General features: G+C 36.5%; 1 protein-coding gene across 1 annotated transcript in view; it reads left to right on the top strand.

The window, feature by feature from the left end:
- The window catches only part of TOPAZ1 (testis and ovary specific TOPAZ 1), a 115,075-nt gene that overhangs the window by 12,562 nt on the left and 76,554 nt on the right, over positions 1-25,959 (top strand). Inside the window, 5 exon segments of the mRNA XM_046002152.1 lie at positions 1,628-1,689; positions 2,300-2,427; positions 20,366-20,430; positions 23,363-23,502; positions 25,374-25,459. Coding sequence (XP_045858108.1) covers positions 1,628-1,689; positions 2,300-2,427; positions 20,366-20,430; positions 23,363-23,502; positions 25,374-25,459 — 481 coding nt within the window.

A 25,959-nucleotide genomic window follows, 5' to 3' on the forward strand; every position in this document is an offset into this window, starting at 1 on the left:
GGTGGGAATTATGAATGATACTTGGTTTCTCTCTTATTTCAAAGAAAGTCATAATTCTCTGATATGAAGGGGCAGGATTGGGGATGTGTTCTGGTCATGATGTGAAATTTAGACATGTTGAGTTGGAGAGACCATTGAAATACTAAAATGGAGCTATTTATTTAGTAGGCAGAGTCTAAAAGAGGGAAATAATTAAGGAAGGAGATTTGCATATTATGAGTCTTCTGTTTGAATTTATTATCTTCTCATTCCTTAAATATATTTTTCTGATTGTTTCTAGGGTTTTATGTTAGGGAACGAAACTTCATGTTTTCCAAAGACTTTATAAAGAATGATGTATATAAAATGTTCTCTTTGGTTTTTCTTTTTCATGGGTAGGAAGTAATCCTGAACCAATGAACAGTCATAGAGCTGTAGGATAGTTTTTGTGTTTTTTTAAAAATATTTTATTTATTTATTTGTCAGAGAGAAAGAGAGACAAAGAGACTGAGCATAAGCAGGGAGAACAGCAAGCAGAGGCAGAAGCAGGCTCCCTACTGAGCAAGGAGCCCGATGTGGGACTTGATCCCAGGACCTTGGGATCATGACCTGAGCCAAAGGCAGTAGCTTAACCAACTGAGCCTCCCAGGTGTCCCTGGATAGGTTTAATAAAACTTATTTATTAAATGAATAAAAATGGTGGGATTAGGGATGTTTATTATATTTTATTCTGTTTGCTTTTACATATTTTTAATTTTTTAAAAATGGAATTATGTTTGGCTCTTTGATTTTGAGTAGTTTTCATTTGTCGAGTCTGTGCTATTTGTTTTTTTTTTTTTTTAAGATTTTATTTATTTGTCAGGGGAAAAGAGAGAGAGAGCATGAACAGGCTGGCTGAGAGAGAAGCAGGAGAAGCAGGCTCCCTGCTGAGCAAGGAGCCCAATGCAGACCTTGATCTCAGGATCCTGGGATCATGACCTGAGCTGAAGGGTCGCTTAACCAATTGAACCATCCAAACATCCCTATGCTATTGACTTTAAAAACATTATATCTCATTTAATTCTCATGATAACTTCATGGATAGTTGAAAATTCCCATTTTACAGATATGGTTAGACTCAAAGAAATTACATAATGTTGCCATAGTTCACATAGTTTAGTGGCAGAACAATATTTGAAGCCAGGTTTGTTAAACTCTGATCTCCATACCCTTGACCTTTAGACCGTATGTTGTCTTCAGAGATTACAAAAAAAAAAAAAGTCAAACTGCTCTCAAACTATATTCCTTTTACGTTGTCAGTAATGTATGTATATATACATACTTCAGAATAGAAGTTAAGCATCGGCTTATATTGGTATGATACTTCAAAATTGTTTTGAATGCTTGATATATATCATCAGGTTCTCTCTGAGTAACAATTTGAATGGCAGCACTCCCTGACAGTTGTAGCATATGTGTGTGATTAAAGACCCAAATGAGGAATCTACTTGGGTATGCTGGGTTCTGAGCTCCAGTGTAATACTCTGTCCTTGGAGGACTTGAGCTGATATTCATCAGCTACTAAAGCTGGTAGTATATAATTTTAGAGAAGTAGATAATTCTGTGTAGAATCCATTATAATGTTCAAGCTCTGTTTACTTTATAATAGAAAACTTCCTATACTGGATCCTGGATTGATGAAGTCAGAGATCTGTGCTTCCTTATCAGCAGGTAAAATTTGACATTTTCAGTATATATGTTTTATGGTTTGTCAGTTTTCCTCAGTTTTAGTTGTTTGGTTGGCAGATAAGAGTTTGAGAAATTTTCCATTTGATTAGTTAGTAAGTAACTTTGTCAGGCATTATCTACAAAAGATAGATCATTGACCTTAGAAATTTTTGTGGCCTTATTTTGAAATGGAAATATATGTTTAAGCTTTGTCACATTTTAAATCTGAATTATTACTAGAATTTTTTATAATTAATAGTTAATCATAAGTTTAAATACCTGGATCCTTACTTCATAGGCAATATTTTGAAAGTTAATTGTATTTTAATTTTCAAGTTTTAAAAATATATTGAATGTACCTGGACATAGGAAACATCCTTATATTTGTCTTGATATTTGTCAGTTTTGTTTTACTACCAATTCTTTTTATATCATATAATGGAGTTATTTTGAAAGAGAGGGAGGAGTAATTGTATAGTTTGCTGAAACTAAAATGTTTGTCACATTGGATTTTAAAAGAGTCTCAATTCTAACTCATTTTCAGAACAGTCTTTCAGTGATTTAGTTATTTTGCTGCATAAAGTTTCTATAGTTGAATCTTATTTCTTTTCAGCAAATGAAATTAAACATGATTCCAAAGGTGGAAACATTTCCTTAGAGAAAGTTACTAATGAGACCTGTGAAAGTGAAAAGCTGGGAGACTTCATTGAACACGTAAAAAGTTCAGACTTGGATGAAAAGGTACTAGGGAATGTATATTTTGTTTTTTCCATGGTAATGCAGAAATTCATCTTAACAGTGCTGTCAGTAGTTCAGACTTGGATGAAAAGGTGTTGTGGAGAATTTTCTTTTTTTCTTTAAATTCAATTAGCCTGCATATAGTACATCATTAGTTTCAGATGTGTTCAGTAATTCATCAGTTGTGTATAACACCCAGTGCTCATCACATCACGTGCCCTCTTTTTTTTTTAAAGGTTCTTTTTTTTTTTTTAAGATTTTATTTATTTATTTGACAGAGAGAGATCACAGGTAGGCAGAGAGGCAGGCAGAGAGAGAGGAAGGGACGCAGGTTCCCCGCCGAGCAGGGAGCCCGATACAGGGCATGATCCCAGGACTCTGCGATCATGACCTGAGCCGAAGGCAGAGGCTTTAACCCACTGAGCCACCCAGGTGCCCCTCATGGACCCTCTTTAATGACCATCACCAATGACCCCATTCCACCACCCTCCCTCCCCTCCAGCGACCCTCAATTTCTTTCCTATAGTTAAGAGTCTCGTGGTTTTTTTCCTCTCTGATGACTTCCCATTCTGTTTTCCCTCCTTTCCTTTGTGGTCCTCTGTATTGTTTCTTATATTCCACCTATGAGTGAAACCATATGATAATTGTCTTTCTCTGATTGACTTATTTCACTTAGCATAATACTCTCCAGTTCCATCTACATTGGATGATAAGTATTCATCCTTTCTGATGGCTCAGTAATAGTCTACTGTATATATGAACTACATCTTTATCCATTCATCTATCGATGGACATCTAGGCTCTTTTCCACAGATAGGCTGTTGTAGCCATTGCTGCTATAACCGTTGGTGTTCACCCTTTGGATCACTACCATTTGTATCTTTAAAGTAAATACCTAGTAGTACAATTGTTGGGTCATAGGGTAGCTCTATTTTTAACTTCTTGAGGAACCTCCGTGCTGTTTTCCAGAGTGGCTGTACCAGCTTGTGTTCTCACCAACAGTGTAAGAGGCTTCCCCTTTCTCCACATCCTCACCACAGCTGTTTCCCGAGTTGTTAATTTTAGCCATTCCTGACTGGTGTGAGGTGGTATCTCATTGTGGTTTTGATTTGTATTTTGCTGATGCCAAGTGATGTGGAGCATTTGTTGGTGTATCTCTTGGCCATATGTCTGTTGTCTTTGGAGGAATGTTTGTTCATGTTTTCTGCCCATTTCTTGATTGGATTGTTTTTTTGGGTGTTGAGTTTGTTAAGTTCTTTAGAGATCTTGGATACTAGCCCTTTAGGTAATACGTCATTTGTAAATATCTTCTCCCATTTTGTAGATTGCCTTTTAGGTTTGTTTCCTTTGCTGTGCAGCAGCTTTTTATCTTGATGAAGTCCCAAAAGTTTGTTTGCTTTTGTTTCCCTTGCCTTTGGAGACGTGACTAGACAGATGTTGCTGCAGATGAGGTCAAAGAAGCTGCTGCTGATGGATTTCTGTCTCATATTGAGGTCTTTCATCCATTCTAAGTTTATCTTTGGGTATGTCGTAAGAGAATGGTCCAGTTTCATTCTGCATGTGGCTGTCCAATTTTCCCAGCACCATTTATCGAAGAGATTGTCTTTTCTCCATTGGATATTCTTTCCTGCTTTGTGAAGGATTAGTTGACCATAGGGTCCATTTCTGGGGTCTCTTTTCTGTTCCACTGATCTGTGTGTCTATTTTTGTGCCAGTACCATACTGTCTTGACAATTATAACTTTCTAATAGAGCTTGAAGTCAAGAATCGTGATGCCACTAGTTTTGGTTTTCTTTTTCAACATTCCCCTGGCTATTCAGGGTCTTTTCTGGTTCCATACAAATTTTAGGATTATTTGGTCCAGCTCTGTGAAAAATGTTAATGGTATTCTGATAGGGTTTGCATTGCTGCATATGACCTGTGTATAGATTGCTCTGGGTAGCATAAACATTTTAATGAAATTTGTTCTTCCAATCCGTGAGCATGGAATGTTTTTCCATTTGTTTGTGTCTTCCTCAATTTCTTTCATAAGTGTTCTGTGGTTTCCTGAGTATAGGTCCTTTACCTCTTCGGCTGGTTTTATTCCTAGTTATCTGTGGTTTTTGGTGCTATTGTAAATGGATTCTGTTCCTTAATTTCTCTTCCTTCAGTCTCATTGTTAGTGTATAGAAATGCAACTAATTTCTGTGCATTGATTTTGTATCCTGCCATGTTGCTGAATTGCTGTATGAGTTCTGTCACTTTTGGGGTAGATAGTCTTTTGGGTTTTCCACATAAAATATCATGTCATTTGCGAAGAGTGAGAGTTTGACTTCTTTGCCAACTTGAATGTCTTTTATTTCTTTTTGTTGTCTGATTGCTGAGGCTAGGACTTCTAGTTCTATGTTGAACAGAGTGATTAGAGTGGGCATCCAGTTGTGTTCTTTTTTTTTCTTTTTTCTTTTTTTTTTTTTTTTAATATTTTATTTATTTGACAGAGAGAAATCACAACTAGGCAGAGAGGCAGGCAGAGAGAGAGGAGGAAGCAGGCTCCCCGCGGAGCAGAGAGCCTGATGTGGGGCTCGATCCCAGGACCCTGAGATCATGACCTGAGCCGAAGGCAGAGGCTTTAACCCACTGAGCCACCCAGGCGCCCCTTCTTTTTTAAAGATTTTATTTATTTATTTGACAGAGAGAGAGATCACAAGTAGGCAGAGAGGCAGGCAGAGGGAGAGGGGGAAGCAGGCTCCCCTGCGGAGCAGAGAGCCGGATGTGGGCCTCGATCCCAGGACCCTGAGACCATGACCTGAGCTGAAGGCAGAGGCTTAACCCACTGAGCCACCCAGGCGCCCCTCCAGTTGTGTTCTTGATCTTAGGGGAAATGCTCTCAGTTTTTCCCCATTGAGAATGATACTCGCTGCGGGCTTTTCATAAATAGTTTTTATGATATTGAGGTAAGTTCCCTCTATCTGTGCACTGTGGAGAGTTTAATCAAGAAAGGATGCCGTATTTTGTCAGATGCTTTTTCTGCATCATTTGAGGGGGTCATATGGTTCTTGTCCTTTCTTTTTATTAATGTGGCATACGATATCGATTGATTTGTGAGTGTTGAACCTGGGCAGCATCCTTGCTACCCAGGAATAAGTATACTTGGTCATGGTGAATAATCCTTTTAATGTCCTGTTGGATCCTATTGGCCAGTATCTTGGTGAGGATTTTGGCGCCCATATTCATCAGGGATATTGATCTGTAATTCTCTTTGGTGGGGCCTTTGGCTGGTTTGGGGGTCAAGGTAATGCTGGCCCCATAGAACGAGTTTGGAAGTTTTTCTTCCATTTCTGTATTTTGAAGCTGTGGAGATTCTTTTACATTTTCTTATTTCTTGTTCTGAATAGTTGTAATACAGATTCATCATAACAGTATGGTCAGGTGATAAGTGTAACTTTTTGAGTAAAAGAATTGCATCATTCTGCCTGTAGGATATATTGTTTGATGCTTTGTATAAGCACACTATTAACAGGTTTCCTTTGTCTGGGAAAGTGAGGTATTTAATTATGTATTTATTAGCCTTTTCTTTTTTCGTATCCTTAATTTGATCTCAAACGTACATAAATCTAACTTTTTACATATTTTCCTGCATCATTAAATACAGAGTACTGAATATCATTTGATCTTGAAATTTAAGAATATCATAGTATCCGAGGGCTATGAATGCATGCAGCCGTTATTTAACCATAGATATAGAAGGCATAGGAGTTGGAGCTAAACCTAACTTGATGGTGGAACATACCACTAGCATATGATACAGGGAAAAATTCAGATACCAGATTTACTCTTGTTTTCTGCCAGAAAATGTGTGTGATTGTCTTAACCTTTTGCATAATTTAATTTACTCCTGGGCAACTATTTCATATTTTCTTTTTTCTTATTATTCCTTCTTACTCATCCTCACAGCTGACAATCTATTTTTCTGCTTCACCAAAAAAATTGAAGTAACTGGAAAGGAACTTCCTACTTCCCTGCCAGTATATTAGCCAACCTAACCTGCATCTGCTCCCAAAATTCAAGCTTCTCCTCAGTTACAGTATATGATCTAGCCAAGGTTATTCCTTCCACCTGTGTGCCAAAGTCCATCTCTTTCCTCTCTTAAAATACTACTCCAGTAATTCTTCTTTTATTATTGGCTTATTTTCATCAATATATAAACATGTGGTTCTCCCATCTTCAAACAAAACAAAACAAAACAAAACAAAATGGTTCCATAGTCCCATTTATCTTTTCAGCTGTCATCATATTTCTCAAATGCTTATCTTTACCCACCGTCTCTAGTTTCTGTCCTCTGGTTCTCTTGAACCCATTCCAAAGATACTTGCCTTCACTGCAACCAAAACTATCCTTAACTCCTCAGTGACCTCCTTGTTGCTGGGTCTAATGGACATTATCTTAGTCTCAATGTTACTTAACCTATCATCATTATTTGTCACAGTTGATCACACTTTCTTTGAAACCCTGACTTTCAGGATAAACATACATGCCTAGTTTATTGTCTCCCTTTCTGTCTGTAACTTCCCAGTTGATTTTGCTGATCTCTCTTGATATCCCTGACCTCTACATATTGTAGTGGTCCAGAGCCTAGACCATGATGTGTTCTTTCTTATCTAGATTGGCTCATTAGATGGTCCCATCCAGCCTCATTGCATTAAATGCCATCATTGTGATAAGACTCTAAAATTTATAACTGCGGCCTGAACTACTTCTCTGAACAGATCTTTATGTCTAGTTGCCTACTGGACTTGCCCATTTAGATGTCCAGTTATGCATCTCAGACTTAACATGTTCAGTCTGAATTCCTGAAACATCTATATACAGCCTACCAGATACTCATTTCAGATGTAACTGCACGTATAGACTGAAAGCAAAGAGATGGAAAAAGATGTTCCATGCAAATGGAAACAAAAAGCTAGTGTAGCTATACATATATCAAACAAAACAGACTTTAAAACAGAATAATTAAAGACAAAGAGAGGCAGTACATAATGATAAAGTAATCAATCCAGCAAGAAAATATAACATGTGTAAATGTATATGCACCTAAAATAGGAGCACCGGAATATGTAAAGTAGATATTATAGCAATACAATAATAGTAGAGGACTTTAACATCTCACTTACATTAATCATCAAGATTGGAAATCAGTAAGGAAATATATTAAGTGACATCTTTAAGACCAGATGGACTTAATACATATATATGGAACATTCCATCTAAAAGCATCAGAATATACATTCTTCTCAAGTGCACACAGAACATTCTTTAGGATAGATAATGTGTTAGGCCACAGAGCAAGTCTCAATAAATGCATGAAAATTTAAATCATATCAAGCATCCCTTCCTAACACAATTGTGTGAAACTAGATTTAAATTATAAGAACAAAATCAGAAAAATGATGAATAATCTGAAGATTTAACAACATGCTATTAACAATCAATGGGTCATAGAAGAAATCAAGAGAGAACTCCAGACAGTAACTGGACACAATGAAAACAGAAATAGGGCATACAAAAATCTACAGGATGCAGCAAAAGCAATTCTTTTTTTTTTAAGATTTTTTTTATTTGACAGAGAGAGACACAGCAAGCGCAGGAACACAAACAGGGGAGTGGGAGAGGGAGAAGCAGGCTCCCCACTGAGCAGGGAGCCCGACGCGAGGCTCAGTCCCAGGACTCTGGGATCATGACCTGAGCCGAAGGCAGACGCTGAATGACTGAGCCACCCAGGCACCCCAGCAAAAGTAGTTCTAGAGGAAATTTCATTGCATACAGATCTACCTCCAGAAACAAGAGAGATGTCAAACAGTTTAACTATATACCTAACAGAACTAGAGAAATAATAAACAAGCCAAAAGTTAATAGAAAGAAGGAAATAGTAAAGATCAGAATGGGAATAAATGAAATAGAGAATAAAAAGACAATAGGAAAGACAAAGGAAAATAGAAAAGTGAAACCTAAGAGCTCTTTCTTTGGAAAGAGAAAATTCAAAAAGTTTTGGCTAGACTAACCAAAAAAAAAAAAAAAAAGGGCTTAAATATATCAAATTAGAAATGAAAGAAGAGAAGGAGTTATAACTGATACCACAGAAGTACTGTGAACAATTTATTATAGGACAACAAATTGGGCAACCGTGAAGAAATAGATAAATTCCTAGAAACTTAAAATCTTCCAAGAGTGAATTATGAAGAAATAGAAATTCTGATTGCAACAATTCCCAGTAAGGAGATTGACTCATCAGTCAAAAACCTCCCAACAAATAAAAGCAGGACCAGACAGCTTCACTGGTGAACTCTGCTATACAGTCAAAGAAAATTTAATACCTACTTTTCTCAGATTTTTCCCAAAAATTGAAGAGGAGGGAACATTTCCAAACTCATTTTACAAGGTCAGCATTATCCTGATACCAAAATCAGACATGGATACCACAGGAAAAGAAAATTTTATAGGCTAAAATTCCTAATGATCACAGATGTAGAAACCTTCAACAACAACAACAACAAAAAGAAACCTTCAACAAAACATTAGCGAAGTGAATTCAATAATACATTTAAAGAATCTTATACCACGATCTAGTGGGATATATTCCACAAATGCAAGGATGATTCTACATCCACATATCAATCAGTGTGATATGCCACATTAACAAAATGAGAGATAAGAACATATGATCATCTCAATAGATGCAGAAAAGCATTTGACAAAATTCAACATCCATTTATAGTAAGAATTCTCAACAAAGTGAGTATATAGAGAGAAAGTACCTCCACATAATCAAGACCATCTATGACCGACCCACAGTTAATGTCATATGCAGCAGTGAAAGGTCAGAAGCTTTCCTCTGAGATCAGGAACAAGATAAGGAATCCTACTGTTCCCTGTTTTTTTTCAACATAGTATTGGAAGTCCTAATAAAGACAGTTAGACAAGAAAAAGAAATAAAAGATACCAAAATTGGAAAAGAAGAAATAAAACTGTCACTATTTTCCAATATCATGATATTATTTATAGAAAACCTTCAAGACACCACCAAAAAAGCCTGTTAGAACTAATGAATTGGATTCAGTAAAGTTTCAGGATTTAAAATTAATATATAATTAATATATAAAAATCTATTGTGTTTTTATATAGTAATAATGAGCTATCAGAAAGGAAAATTTAAAAAATCCTGTTTATAATCACATCAAAGAGAGTAAAATGCCTATGAATAAATTTAATGAATGAGGTGAAAGACCTGTAGATTGAAAACTGTAATACACTGATGAAAGAATTTGAAGACATAGACAAATGGAAATATATTCCATGCTCATGGATTAGAAGAATTAATATCGTTAAAATGACCATACATATGTCATATGTATATATTTAGTACAATCTCTATCAAAATTCCAGTGACATTTTTCATGGAACTAGAGCAAATAATTATAAAATTTATATGGAACCACAAAAGACCTTGAATAATGAAAGCAGTTGGTTATTAAAAGAACAAGGCCTGAGGTATCAACTCCTGATTTCAAACTATACTACAAAACTATAGTAATCAAAACAGTGTGGTATTGGCATGAAAAGAGACACATGGATCAATGGAACAGACTAGAGAGCTCAGAAAGAAACACATACATATATGGTCAATTAATTTACGATAAAGAAGGCAAGAACATAACAATGGGGAAAGGACAGTATCTTCAATAAATGATGTTGGAAAAACTGGACATCTACATGTAAAAAAATGAAAATAGATCAATATTTTATACCATATACAAAAATTTCCTCAAAGTGGATTAATGACTTGAATGTAAGACCTGAAACCATAAAGCCTAGAAGAAAACATAGGCAGTGATCTCCTTGACATAAATCATAGCAGAGTTTTTTTGCATCTGATTCCAAAGGCAAGGGAAACAAAGCAAAACTAAGCAAATGGGACTACATGAAACAAAAAAGCTTCTACACAGAGAAGGACACTGTCAACATAATGCAAAGGCAACTTATAGGGAGAAGACTTTTTTTTTTTAAGATTTTTATTTATTTATTTATTTATTTGACAGAGAGAGAGAGATCACAAGTAGATAGAGAGGCAGGCAGAGAGAGAGAGAGAGGGAAGCAGGCTCGCTGCTGAGCAGAGAGCCCGATGCAGGACTCGATCCCAGGACCCTGAGATCATGACCTGAGCCGAAGGCAGTGGCTTAACCCAGTGAGCCACCCAGGCGCCCCGGAGAAGACATTTTTATGTCCTGTATCTCCTAAGGGGTTAATGTCCAAAATTCATGAAGAACTCCTACAACTCAATAGCAAAGAAAACCATAATCTAATTAAAAAATGGGGGGCACCTGGGTGGCTCAGCGGGTTAAGCCTTGCTCTGAAGTATTAAAAAAACAAAAACAAAAACAAACACAGTTTGTACTCTATTCTACTTAAAGCTGCAAGGATAGATTTTAGGAGATGTTTGCCAGATATCACTGAATTTTTAGCATTGTAAATACTTTAAAGATTTACAATTTTTGGCATAACTTTAAAAAATCTACAAAATTGTTTAGTTGCTACCTAGTACAGTAAGATTTCTTGGTTTTGTTTTTTATTTTATTTATTTATTTATTTATATTAATTATTTTTATTAACATATAATGTCTTATTTGCCCCAGAGGTACAGGTCTGTGAATCTTCAGGCTTATATACTTCACGGCACTCACCATATCACATACCCTCTCCAATGTCCATAACCCAGCCACCCTGTCCACACCCCACATCTCCCCAGCAACCCTCAGTTTGTTTTGTGAAATTAAGAGTCTTATGGTTTGTCTCCCTCCCGATCCCATCCTGTTTCATTTTTTCCCTCCCTACCCCCGCAAACCCTCTACTCAGCCTCTCAACTTCCTCATATCAGGGAGATCATATGATAATTGTCTTTCTCTGATTGATTTATTTGCTTAGCATAATACCCTCTAGTTCCATCCACGTCATTGCAAATGGCAAGGTTTCATTTCTTTTGGTGGCTGCATAGTATTCCATTGTGTATATATACCACATCTTCTTTACCCATTCATCTGTTGATGGACATCTAGGTTCTTTCCATAGTTTGGCTATTGTGGACATTGCTGCTATAAACATTTGGGTGCACATGCCCCTTCGGATCACTACATTTGTATCTTTAGGGTAAATACCCAGTAGTGTAATTGCTGGGTTGTAGGGTAGTTCTATTTTCAACTTTTTGAGGATCCTCCATGCTGTTATCCAGAGTGGCTGCACCAGCTTGCATTCCCACCAACAGTGTAGGAGGGTTCCCCTTTCTCTGCATCCTTGCCAGCGTCTGTCGTTTCCTGACTTGTTAATTTTAGCCATTCTGGCTGGTGTGAGGTGGTATCTCACTGTGGTTTTGATTTGTATTTCCCTGATGCCGAGTGATATGGAGCACTTTTTCATGTGTCTGTTGGCCATCTGGATGTCTTCTTTGCAGAAATGTGTGTTCATGTCCTCTGCCCATTTCTTGATTGGATTATTTGTTGTTTGGGTGTTGAGTTTGATAAATTCTTTATAGATTATGGACACTAGCCTTTTATCTGATACGTCGTTTGCAAATATCTTCTCCCATTCTGTCAGTTGTCTTTTGGTTTTGTTGGCCGTTTCCTTTGCTATGAAAAAGCTTTTTTTTTTTTTTTTTTTTTTTTTGTGCAAAAGCTTTTGATCTCAATGAAGTCCCAATAGTTCATTTGTTGCCCTTACTTCCCTTGCCTTTGGCGATGTTTCTGTTCTTGTGTTTGTTGTTCTATTTTTGTGTGTGGTGTAAGGAAATGGTCCAGTTTCATTTTTCTGCATGTGTCCAGTTTTCCCAACACCATTTATTGAAGAGATTCTTTTTTCCATTGGACATTCTTTCCTGCTTTGTCGAAAATTAGTGGACCATAGAGTTGAGGGTCTATTTCTGGGCTCTCTATTCTTTTCCATTCATCTATGTGTCGGTTTTTGTGCCAGTACCATACTGTCTTGACAATTACAGCTTTGTAATAGAGCTTGAAGTCTGGAATTGTGATTATACCAACTTTGGCTTTCTTTTTCAACATTCCTCTGGCTATTCGGGGTCTTTTCTGATCCCATATAAATTTTAAGATTATTTGTTCCATTTCTTTGAAAAACTGATGTTATTTTTCTTGGTTTTGTTTAAGATAAGGGGATGATACATTTATTCTAATATCATGGTAAGCCTTAATGTACCTACTCTTTAGAAAATCCATGACCAGACAATAATATTTGTCTTTTAGATATCTGGCCACCAAGTTTGGGAATTAAACTTTATCCATCTCCCTCACCTTACATTTTAAGAGTTTGAGGGGATAAATAGGTTAACTTTAGGACATACGTATGACCTACCACTTTTCTACATTCATGTACAGTTCTCTGTGAATTTTTAGAAATGCTTCCTTATTGATATTTTTTATATATATTAATTTATGTAATAATTATGTGATATATATATATATATATGTTCTGTTTTTTCCAGAAACCTTGTTTTTATTTTGTCTTGTTTATCAGTTATACTCAGAGTCCATATGTAACAATTGTTAGGTTTACCATGGTTCTAGTATTTGGTTAATGAATCTAGTTTTGAACCCTAGATAGTTTAAATGCTAGTATACTTTTTTTTTAAAGGTTTTTATTTTGAAATAATTGTAGATTCACAGGAAATTGCAAAAGTAGTATAGTGAGGACCCAAGTACTCTTCAGCTAGTTTTTCCCAATGATTATATCTTTAAGTACAATATCAGAAAGATTATATCTTTAAGTACAATATCAGAAACAGGAATCAGATATTAAATGTGAGTATACATACTTTTATTAAATGGGCAGATTTTTGTAGCCACCACTCAAAACAAGATAAAGAATTACTCCATCACTACAAAGATCTTCCTTATGTTATTCCTTGGTTACAGCTTTCCCCCTACTTCTTAAATACCCAACCTTAGCAAACATTAATCTGTTTCCATCTCTGTAATTTTGGTATTTTGAAATAGATACAGATTTGCTGGAGGTTGGCTAGAAGATTATTAATTTTGTTATAAAAGAACCAGCTTTGTTTTTATTGACTGATTGTTTTTCTCTTGCTCTGTTTTCTATTTCACTGACTTCTGCTGATCATTTTTTCTCCTTTTTTCAGCTTACTTTGGATTTAATTTTCCCTTCTTTTTGTAGTTTCTTAAGGTTGCAGCTAAGGTCATTGATTTAAAACTTATTTTCTGAGACAATTTGGTGCTATAAATTTTATCCATGAATATTGCTTTAGCAAATCCCACATTGTTTTAACTTTGAATCGGTTATAGATTCACATACATTGATAAGAAATAACAGAGAGAGATCTCATGTATCCTTTACCCAGTTTCCCCCAATGGTAACATTGCAAAACTGTAGTACAATATCACAACCAGGATATTGACATTAACACAGACAGAGATACAGAACATTTCCATCACAGCAAGGATCCCTGTTGTTGCCCTTAGAGCCATACCTACTTTCTTCCTGCTACCCCTAAATAATCCTTAACCCTTGACAATCACTAATCTGTTCTCCATTTCTATAATTTTGTCATTTCAAGAATGTTACATAAATGGAATCATTCAGAATGTAACCTCTTCAGATTTTTTTTTTTTTTTTACCCAGCATAATAATCTGGATATTCATCAAGTTTGTTGCATATATCAGTAGTTCATTCATTTTTATTGCTTAGCAATATTCCATGGGATGGGTTACCACAGTTTATTTGAAAGCTCTTCACTCATTGAAGAACATCTGCATTGTTTACGGTTTTGGGCTATTACAAATAAACCGCTATAAACATTTGTGTACCTGTTTTTGGTGAACCTAATTTTTAACTTCTCTGGGATACATGCCCATGTCTGCAGTTCCTGGCTTTATGGTAATTGCATGCTAAGTTTTTAACTTGGTTAACTCAGCCTCCAGATTACTCTTTTGTGGTAGCAGTTTAAATCTTTGTTCAGTTCTTTTAGACTTAGCTGGGCTGTTAAAGAGTCTACCTTAGAAAAATATAGCTTAGTGGTCAGCAAAAAATTTGGATGGAGTTTATTAGATTTCAGGGTTTCCTTTGTTAGGCTCTCTCCTTTCGTGGATTCCTAGCCTTACTTCCAGTTTCTGACTTTGCCTTATTTCAAACAATGAACAAGAAGACTAAGTTTAGGACAAATTTTTGGCCTTCTCAAGTAGTTCCAACTAGGACCTGCCTTCAAGAATAAAGCTATGAAAGCAGAAGAATTAGCCAGTGCTATTCAAGTGTAGACGTCTCTCCAGATTCTGCCAGCTATTCATGTATTTCTAGTGTTTTCAGGTAGAGATTTTTAAAAATTTAATCTAGGATTTGTGGTTTTTACCTTCAGGAGGATTAGCCCAGTAAGACATACTCTACCATTCCTCAAAGTGGACGTATTGTATATTATTTAAAATTTTATACAAGTTGGAGCATTTTATACAAATGGTAACATACCATTCTTTTTCTTGCTTTTTAAACTTAATATATAGTGGAGGGTTTCTTTTGAATGTATATAATTATGCCTTGTTTTTATAATTATATAATTATCTGTTGCATGGATATATTCTATTCAACAAGTTCCACTGTTGGTGGACGCTTGGTTTGTTCCCATTTTTTGCATTTAAATATTGCTGCATTATGTATCCTTGAACATAAGGCATTTTGTATATATGCAGGCATTTTTGGATTAATTCTTAGAAGTAAAATTGTCAGATTGGCCTACATAAAGATGGCTGTGATTTATACTTTCACCAACATTGGGTAAGAATGCCAGTTTTCTCCCCCACACACTAACCAACTCAGTATTAAAACTTTTGTCCCATCTGTTTATTTTTACAAATGACTTTTAGCTTTAATTTGCTTTTCTCTTATGAGACTAAGCATCTTTTAGTATGTTGAAAGGCCATTTATGTTTTTTTATGAACTTTCTTTTTATGTTTTTTTGTCCATTTTTCTTCTGAGAGTTTTATTTTTATTTTTATTTTTTTTACTTCTAGGAACCTTTCATCTATTAAATATATTCTTACATCACACATTGTCAGGGAAATAGAAATAAAAATTACAATGAGACACCATCTCACACCTATCAGAATGGCTAAAATTAACAACACAAGATCAACAGATATTGGCAAGGTTGCAGAGAAAAGGCAACACTCCTACATTGTTGGTGGGACTGCAGGCTGGTGCAATCACTTGGAAGACAGTATGGAGGTTCCTCAAAAATTTAAAAATAGAACTTCCCTTGATTTAGCCATTGTACTACTAGGTACTTAACCAAAGGATACAAAAGCACTGGTTCAAAGGGATATGTTCACCCCAATGTTTATATTTATAGCAACATTATCAACAATAGTCAAATTGTAGGAAGAGCCCAAATGTCCATCAACTGATGAATGGATAAAAAGATATGTGCCGTGTGTGTGTGTGTGTCTGTCTGTCTGTCTGTCTGTAATGGAATATTACTCAGCCATAAAAATTAATGATTTCTTGCTGTTTGCAGTGAAATGAATGGAGCTAGAGAATATTATGTTAAGTGAAATAAGTCGGAGAAAGACAGATACTGTATGATTTCACTCATGTAGAATTTATGAAACAAAACAGATGAACATGGGGGAAAATAGAGAGGTAAACCATAAAACAGACTCTTAACTATAGAGAACAAATAGGGTTGATGGAGGGGAGATGGTCAGAGGCATGAGTTAAATGGGTGATGGGTATTAAGGAGAGCACTTTTTTTAAAATTTATTTTTATTTGTTTATTTACAGCATAACAGTGTTCATTGTTTTGGCTCACACCCAGTGCTCCATGCAGTACATGCCCTCCCTATTACCCACCACCTGGTTCCTCAACCTCCCCCCCCACCCCCACCCCCCCACCGCCCCTTCATAACCCTCTGGTTGTTTATCAGAGTCCATAGTATCTCATGGTTCATCTCCCCTTCCAGTTTCCCTCAACTCCCTCTCCTCTCCATCTCCCCATGTCCTCCATGTTATTTGTTATGCTCCACAAATAAGTGAGACCATATGATACTTGACTCTCTCTGCTTGACTTATTTCGCTCAGCATAATTTCTTCCAGTCCCGTCCATGTTGCTACAAAAGTTGGGTATTCGTCCTTTCTGATGGAGGCATAATACTCCATTGTGTATATGGACCACATCTTCCTTATCCATTCATCCGTTGAAGGGCATCTTGGTTCTTTCCACAGTTTGGCGACCGTAGCCATTGCTGCAATAAACATTGGGGTACAGATGGCCCTTCTTTTCACTACATCTGTATCTTTGGGGTAAATACCCAGCAGTGCAATTGCAGGGTCATAGGGACGCTCTATTCTTAATTTCTTCAGGAATCTCCACACTGTTCTCCAAAGTGGCTGCACTAACTTGCATTCCCACCAAGAGTGTAAGAGGGTTCCCCTTTCTCCACATCCTCTCCAACACACGTTGTTTCCTGTCTTGCTAATTTTGGCCATTCTAACTGGTGTTAGGTGGTATCTCAATGTTGTTTTAATTTGAATCTCCCTGATGGCTAGTGATGATGAACATTTTTTCATGTGTCTGATAGCCATTTGTATGTCTTCGTTGGAGAAGTGTCTGTTCATATCTTCTGCCCATTTTTTGATATGATTATCTGTTTTGTGTGTGTTGAGTTTGAGAAGTTCTTTATAGATCCTGGATATCAACCTTTTGTCTGTACTGTCATTTGCAAATATCTTCTCCCATTCCGTGGGTTGCCTCTTTGTTTTGTTGACTGTTTCCTTTGCTGTGCAGAAGCTTTTGATCTTGATGAAGTCCCAAAAGTTCATTTTTGCTTTTGTTTCCTTGGCCTTTGGAGACATATCTTGAAAGAAGTTGCTGTGGCTGATATCGAAGAGGTTACTGCCTATGTTCTCCTCTAGGATTCTGATAGATTCCTGTCTCACGTTGAGGTCTTTTATCCATTTCGAGTTTATCTTTGTGTATGGTGTAAGAGAATGGGCGAGTTTCATTCTTCTACATATCGCTGTCCAGTTTTCCCAGCACCATTTATTGAAGAGACTGTCTTTTTTCCATTGAATATTTTTTCCCGTTTTGTCGAAGATTATTTGACCATAGAGTTGAGGGTCCATATCTGGGCTAAGGAGAGCACTTTTGATGAGCTCTTGGTGTTTAAGTGATGAATCACAAAATTCTACACCCGAAATTAATATTACACTGTATGTTAACTAACTGGAATTTTTTAAATTTTAAAAAAAATTTTATTTATTTATTTGACAGAGGGAAGGAGAGAGAGCACTAGCAGAGGGAGCGGCAGAGTGAGAGGGAGATGCAGACTCCCCGCTGAGCAGGGAGTCCATTGTTGGGTTGGATCCTAGGTCATGACCTGAGCCAAAGGCAGATGCTTAACCAACTGAGCCACCCAGATGCCCCAACGCACTGGAATTTAAATGAAAACTTGAAAGTACAAAAGTACACAAACAAAAAATATATTCTTAGTCATATGTTCCCACATTTTTTCCTATTTTTTGTCTGTGTTCTGACTTGATTTAGGAGACTTTACCTTGAAGGAGGTTTTTATTTTTAGTCAAGTCTGTTAGTTTTCTATTATGGTATTTTAGTCACATTTAGAGAAGCCCTTCCCCATTTCAGGATTTAAAATTTTGTCCTGTATTTTCTCCTGGTGTTCTTTTTTTCCCCTGTTTTTTATTATGTTCGAATTTTTATCTTTCTGAATCTAAAATTTATTTTGGGAGAAGGAATGTAGAGACAAGGTATGCTTTAAATTTTTTTCCCATTTTATTTAATTTATTTTCAGTGTTCCAGAATTGATTGTTTATGCACCACACCCAGTGCTCCATGCAATACATGCCCTCCATAATACCCACCACCAGGCTCACCCCTTCCCTCACCACCCCCCATCCAAAAGCCTCAGTGTGTTTCTCAGAGTCCACAGTCTCTCATGGTTTGTCTCCCCTCCAACTTCCATTTGCAAATCAATCAATGTGATAGAACAAATCAGTAAGAGAACAGAGAAGAACCATATGATCCTCTCAATTGATACAGAAAAACCTTTGACAAGATATAGCATCTGTTCCTGATTAAAATGTTTCAAAGTATAGGGATAGAGGGAATATTCCTCAACTTCATAAAACCTATCTATGAAAACCCCACAGTGAATATCATTCTCAGTGGGGAAAAGCTGACAGCCTTCCCTTTGAGATCAGGAACATAACACTCTCTCCACTCTTGTTCAACATAATACTAGAAGTCCTAGCAATCGGAACACAAAACAATCAGAAAACAAAAAGAAACAAAAGGTATTCAAATTGGCAAATAAGAAGTCAAACTCTCTCTCTTCACAGATGACATGATACTTTACACAGAAAACCCAAAAGACTCCAGCCCCAAACTACTAGAACTCACAGCAATTCAGTAATGTGGCAGGATACAAAATCAATGCACAGAAATCAGTTGCTTTCTTATACACTAGCAATGAAAATACAGAAAGGGAAATTAGAGAATAGATTCCATTTACTATAGCACCAAGAACCATAAGATACCTCTGAATAAACCTAACCAAAGAAGTAAAGGATCTGCACTCGAGGAACTACAGAACACTCGTGAAAGAAATTGAAGAAGACACAAAAAGATGGAAGACCATTCCATGCTCACGGATTGGAAGAATAAACATTGTTAAAATGTCTATATTGCCTAGAACAATCTATACTTTCAATGCCATCCCAATCAAAATTCTATCAACATTTTTCAAAGAGCTGGAACAAACAATCCTAAAATTTGTATGGAACCAGAAGAGACCCTGAATTGCTAAGGAAATGTTGAAAAAGAAAAACAAAACTGGGGGCATCACGTCCCCTGATTTCAAGCTTTACTACAAAGCTGTGATCACCAAGACATCATGGTACTGGCACAAAAACAGACACATAGACCAGTGGAACAGAATAGAGAGACCAGATATGGACGCACAACTCTATGGTCAAATAATCTGTGACAGAGCAGAAAAAATATACGGTAGAAAAAAGACAGTCTCTTCAATAAATGCTGCTGGTAAAATTGGACAGCTTTGTATAGAAGAATGAAGCTCAACCATTCTCTTCCACCATACACAAAGATAAACTCGAAATGGATAAAAGACCTCCACGTGAGGCAGGAATCTATCAAAATCCTAGAGGAGAACATAAGTGGTAACCTCTTCGACATCAGTCACGGCAACTTCTTTCAAAACATGTCTCCAGGGGCGCCTGGGTGGCTCAACGGGTTAAGCCTCTGCCTTCGGCTCAGGTCGTGATCCCAGGGTCTTGGGATCGAGCCCCGCATCGGGCTCTCTGCTCAGCAGGAGCCTGCTTCCTCCTCTCTCTCTGCCTGCCTCTCTGCCTAGTTGTGATTTCTCTCTGTCAAAAAAAAAAAAAAAAAAAAAAGTTTAATATTTAAGCATGTATAACTTCTTTATACATGCTTAAATATTAAAAGTCACAATTCCAGAACACTTATGTGACATGTTTTAAGTATAGTGATATATGAAATATATATTAATAGTTGTAATGAGAAAAATAAATTTACGTTCAAAAATACCATTGGAAAATAAAATCACTTAAAGCTTTTTATCTGAATGAAAATAAGTATAACTTTAATTGCTTATAATAATTTTAGATGTTGGCTAACTGAAGGTGATGTCAAAAGCTGAGTAACTTTATGATTTCTATTAGTTTCTCTTAACAGGAATTTTTAAGTCAATATTCAGTATTTCAAATAATATAGAGTTGTCAGTTGGCCATAAGCTAGTGGTTTAAGTAACATCTAATGTATTTTAAATAATCTGGTAAGCCTCATAGCTTAATATGGAATGCAGAAATATTCACTTATACTTTTTAACAATAATCTCTTCACAGTGTAGATTTTCAGAAAAGGTGATTATTAAAGAAGAAAAAGAAAATATTTTTGACGTTTGCAAAAGGTCGGTACCATTTTTAATTATGTAATATTAATATAGTCATATAATTTGTATTTTGAGTGTGTTTTTCATTCTCTGCTCTATTACCTTGGGCTACTATGCCTTAAGCCATACATGGATATTATTTTTTTTTTAACTTTTCTTTTTAAATTTATTTATTTTTTCAGCATAACAGTATTCATTGTTTGCACAACACCCAGTGCTCCATGCAAAACGTGCCCTCCCTATTACCCACCACCTGTTCCCCCAACCTCCCACCCCTGACCCTTCAAAACCCTCAGGTTGTTTTTCAGAGTCCATAGTCTCTTATGGTTCGCCTCCCCTTCCAATTTTTTTTTTTTTATAAACATATAATGTATTTTTATCCCCAGGGGTACATGTCTGTGAATCGCCAGGTTTACACACTTCACAGCACTCACGATAGCACATACCCTCCCCAATGTCCATAACCCCCTCCCCCTCTCCCAACCCCACTTCCCCCCAGCAACCCCCAGTTCGTTTTGTGAGATTAAGAGTCATTTATGGTTTGTCTCTCTCCCAATCCCATCTTGTTTCATTTATTCTTCTCCTATCCTCCTAACCCCCCATGTTGCTTCTCCATGTCCTCATATCAGGGAGATCATATGATAGTTGTCTTTCTCCGATTGACTTATTTCACTAAGCATGATACCCTCCAGTTCCATCCACGTCGTCGCAAATGGCAAGATTTCATTTCTTTTGATGGCTGCATAGTATTCCATTGTGTATATATACCACCTCTTCTTTATCCATTCATCTATTGATGGACATCTAGGTTCTTTCCATAGTTTGGCTATTGTAGACATTGCTGCTATAAACATTCGGGTACACGTGCCCCTTCGGATCACTATGTTTGTATCTTTAGGGTAAATACCCAGTAGTGCAATTGCTGGGTCATAGGGTAGTTCTATTTTCAACATTTTGAGGAACCTCCATGCTGTTTTCCAGAGTGGTTACACCAGCTTGCATTCCCACCAACAGTGTAGGAAGGTTCCCCTTTCTCCATATCCTAGCCAGCATATGTCATTTCCTGACTTGTTAATTTTAGCCTACATGGATATTATTAATTGGTGTATCAGATATACTCAGATGTCAGGGATACTTTCAGTTACCTTAAAGCTGTGACAAAGATTTTTGAGCCATTAAAATATTTTTTGAGGAAGGAATAAGGAATAGTGTTAAAAGAAAAAAGAATGTGGAATGTGTACATGACTTTTATGGAGGTAAAATGACAAGAAATCAGATGAATATTGCAGTTTGCAGGTATCTGATGTGGTTGTGGTAATTAGTACTAATAGTTACTGTGCACTCACTAGAACATACCAAATACCAAACTTAGAATCGGAGAGCACCTTGGAGATCACGTGACCCATCCTGCACCCCAGTTTTGCTCTTGAGGCAAGGTACACTCAGATCAGGTGATAAATGTATTCAAGTACTTTTATGTTAAGGCTGTAGTTTTCAAAGTGTGATTCTTGTAGCAGCAGAATCAAATGCGAGCATGTCAGAAATACAGATTATTTGGTCCTGTCCCTCACCTGCTGAATTAGAAACTCTGGAGAGTTTCTCCATCAGTCTGTTTCAGTAAGGCCACCAGCTGATCCTAATACGTGCTCAAGTTTGAGAACCTTTGTGTGAAGGAAAAGCCTAGGTAAGAATTAGATTGGCACAAAAACCCAGTTTAATCCATGACCATTTGAAATTTTAAAAGGGAAAAAATGACAAAGGTTAACTATTTTTCTTCTATTGAAAGCATTTTGCTTACAAACCAAATAGTGTCATTGCAGCCTGAAGAGTTTTATCTACAGTTTGATTCTACTATAATGACCAGGAGTGTGACACTGGACAAGTCACTACATTACCCCAAGCTTCAGTCATCCAATCAAAAACAAAAGAATTTTGCTAATCTTTTACATCTGTAAAATTCCGTAATTTTTATTTGTTTCTTCTGTATTTTTGCTTTTGTTTTGAGAAAGGTTATGTTGATTGCACATATTAATGATGTCCCAAGTTGGAAAGAGACATGATTATTTTTATTTTCTGTTGTGTGCATGTGAGCAGATGCATGAGCAGGAGAAGGGTCAGAGGGAGGAGGAGATTTCCCACTGAGGGGGGAAGCGTAATGCAGGGCTTGATCCCAGTACCCTGGGATCATGACCTGAGCCAGAGGCAGACGCTTCACTGCTTACCTGACTGGACACCCAGGCACCTCTGTGTAATTTTTAAGCTCTGTCAATCCTACTAAGTTGAAACTGTTAAAAGCATGAGACCCTCTTCTTTCTTACTATTTTTATTCTCCTCTGACTCCTAAAAACTGAATTCATTTCTATCAGTCAGCTTTGAGATACTTCCCACTCTCCCTTTGCTTATTTCTTTTTCTAGGTAAGTGAAACTCCAGAAAGCTCTTTGTTTTTCTAAAATTGGCATATAGGATCTCATGTATTAAAATAAAGTTAAAGCCGTTTAAATCTGAGCAACCAAGAACAGTACATTTTTTATACTTTCTTCCCAAAGGAAGCTCTCAAGTATAAGTTAATTAAATATACTTGTCCTGAAGAATAATTTATAATTCATTTACTTCACTGTACTGTCAATAGAATAATTGGATGATCTTTTCTGGATTGGAATGCTAGCTCCGTTCCTCCTCAGCCTTTTTGTCTGGCGTGATCAAAAATATTCTGCTCTAATTTTAACCCACCTACCTTACTCCTATCCCTATCCCGGCCATTTACCAAGCTTTTGTTTCCTATTTAAGAAGGCAAGAACACTTACTGAAAATACTGAAGAATCATAGTACACAACATGGTATATAGCGTATACATAGTGTGTTACGTTGTATTTCCACTTATTTGATTCTCATTACTTTAATGTTCTTAGAGTAATTTAAATTCTGGTTTTGGATTTTGTGCTCACACAGTGAAGATTCTAAAAATGCAGAGCTTGTGGTTGGTGAAAGTCAGCTAGCAGTACTGGCCCCAAAACCTCTATGCTTAGCAGTGCCACCTTTGAATATAAGTGGTCATCAAGAAGACATATTACTGAAGCCCTGGATGAATGGTACTGTTTTCTTAGTAAGATTCTGTTGGCTTTTGATAATATAGAACTGTACAGGAGTTGTTTTTTTTTTTTTTTTCACCAAAAACGAAAAAGTTTATAAAAATCAAACCAAGCCTAGAATATGTTAAAATTGGAAAGTTTGTATACCTTTGCTTTGAACTTTTGATGGAACAATTTCTTAAATATCTGTATTTATGTGATAGTGGTAGTACAGATAAATTATAGGTTATTCCTAAAATATTCATATTTTGTTGAATATTTTAGAATTTCATAATGTATTTTAGAATTTGTGTCAGTTTTTTTGATAACCCATAATGCTTTGAACAAATTAAACTAGACTGGAGGATGAATTTAGAAACAATAAAATTTCTTTGTGTAGCCCACATTTAATTCTTCTGTACTTTCCTGTTATTTACTTTGTGCTGCCTGGTGTTACGTACTACAGCAGCATGCCCAGATGATTGTGTGTTTTATCTTAAAAACCCTTAACAGTTTTTACAATGAAAATTACAGCAAAGCTATGCAGCAGAAACTTAAGCTCGTTCCAAATTCATCTCAATGCTGCCAAGTGAAAAATGAAATTATTTAAAATAAACATGTTTATTTTCTCATCTTTAGAGAAAAACACTTCTAAAGGTCCTAATTCTCATTTTAAAAGACCAGTGTTAAGGGAGAGAATGCCTGGTGTATTAGTAGCTCAGGCAGCCATAACAAAATACCACAGACCGGGTGGCCTAAATGACAGAAATTTATTTCACACAGTTATGGAGGCTAGAAGTCTATGATCAGGTTTCTGGCAGGATTCCGTTTCTGGCTCTCTTCCTGGCTTGCAGATGGCTGCCTTCTTGCTAAGTCCTCACATGGCCTTCCCTTGATGCATACATGTGGAGTGAGAGAGCAACACTCTGATGTCTCTTCTTACAAAGACACTAATTCCATCAGAGTGGTGTCTCTCTTTTTTTTTTTTAAGATTTTATTTATTTATTTGATAGAGACACAGTAAGAAAGGGAACAAAAGCAGGGGGAGAGGGAGAAGCAGACTTCCTGCCAAGCAGGGAGCCCAATGGGGGATTCCATCCCAGGACCCGGGAATCATGACCAGAGCCAAAGGCAGACGCTTAGAGAGAGAGCCACCCAGAAGCCCCTCATTGTCTCAATTTTATGACCGCATGTGTCCTTAATTAGCTCTGTAAAAGGCCCTATCAAGAGTTTATTTATTTATTTATTTATTTATTTATATATTTATTTGACAGAGAGATAGAGTAAGAGAGTGTGCAGGCACAAGCAGACAGAGCTCCAGGCAGGGGGGAGAGGGAGAAGCAGGCTTCCCACTGAGCTGGGAGCCTGATGCAGGCCTGGATCCCAGGACCCTGGGATCATGACCTGAGCCAAACGCTCGACTGACTGAGCCACCCAGGTGCCCCGAAAAGGCCCTGTCTTTGAACAAATTCACCTTGGGGGTTAGGGCTTGAACATATGAATTTGGGGGGTACATAGTTCATTTTGTAATACCTGGGTTTACGGTTTTCTTTCCTTAGAAAATTTAATTGTGTATCATATATGTCTGTTTAATATAGAGACTGTCATTTGAACACAGTGTTCAGTGGTGCTGTATAAGGCTTTTAAGAAAGTACCTTCCACTTAAAATGAGTTTAAAATTTTATATCTAGGCCTAGAAATACCTAAGGAGCAGCTAAGATGTAATCATTTTTTATTTCACAGGCACACACTGTAGCATCATAGTCTGTGAACTGAGATGAGTAGTCCAAAGTGAAACTTTAAAGCAGAAAGTAGTGATAATCTGTTTCATTGTTATGAAGGGAACAAGTTATAACATGTTGGTGTGTGATGTCATTCTTAATCATTTCTAGATTTCAGATTTCCAGGAAAACATTCTCTCCTAAAGCTGCAAAATGCTGAAACTTGTGAAATATTTAAGAGGGAAAAAAATTTAGGGGTAAGTCCTCCATATTAAAAAAAAATCCTATAAAGCACATATTTTGGTTGTATTTCCCTATCAGTTTTTAAGCACTTCTGGCCATTTACAGATTTTGAATGGCAGTTGGTGGTAAGAAGCAGAAAATGAGTAGTGATTCATTGGATATTCACAAATAGTATAAGATATTGAAAGCAGAAGGCTGGGTGGGTAGGGTAGAGAGGGGATATCCAAAACAGAAAATGTAGGATGGATAGTACTCTGTGATAGAAGAAAAAGCTAGTGATTAAATTAAAGCAGTTTATAAGAAAATTATGTTGTAAATATTTGATCCTAACATTTCTCTTTCTGTTAATCAGAAAAGCTACAGAGAACTTAGGTTATAAGTAACTGCATCTGAAATATGCATATTATAATAGAATAGCTTTTTATAAAAGCAAAAGGGGCACGTATATGAGAAAGGGAGGGAATGTATAAACTTTTAAAAACATGTAAAGTAAAGCAGTAGTAACTTTGGAATA

This window comes from Meles meles, chromosome 4, assembly GCF_922984935.1.
Source record: "Meles meles chromosome 4, mMelMel3.1 paternal haplotype, whole genome shotgun sequence".
In the NCBI taxonomy this organism is placed as follows: domain Eukaryota; kingdom Metazoa; phylum Chordata; class Mammalia; order Carnivora; family Mustelidae; genus Meles; species Meles meles.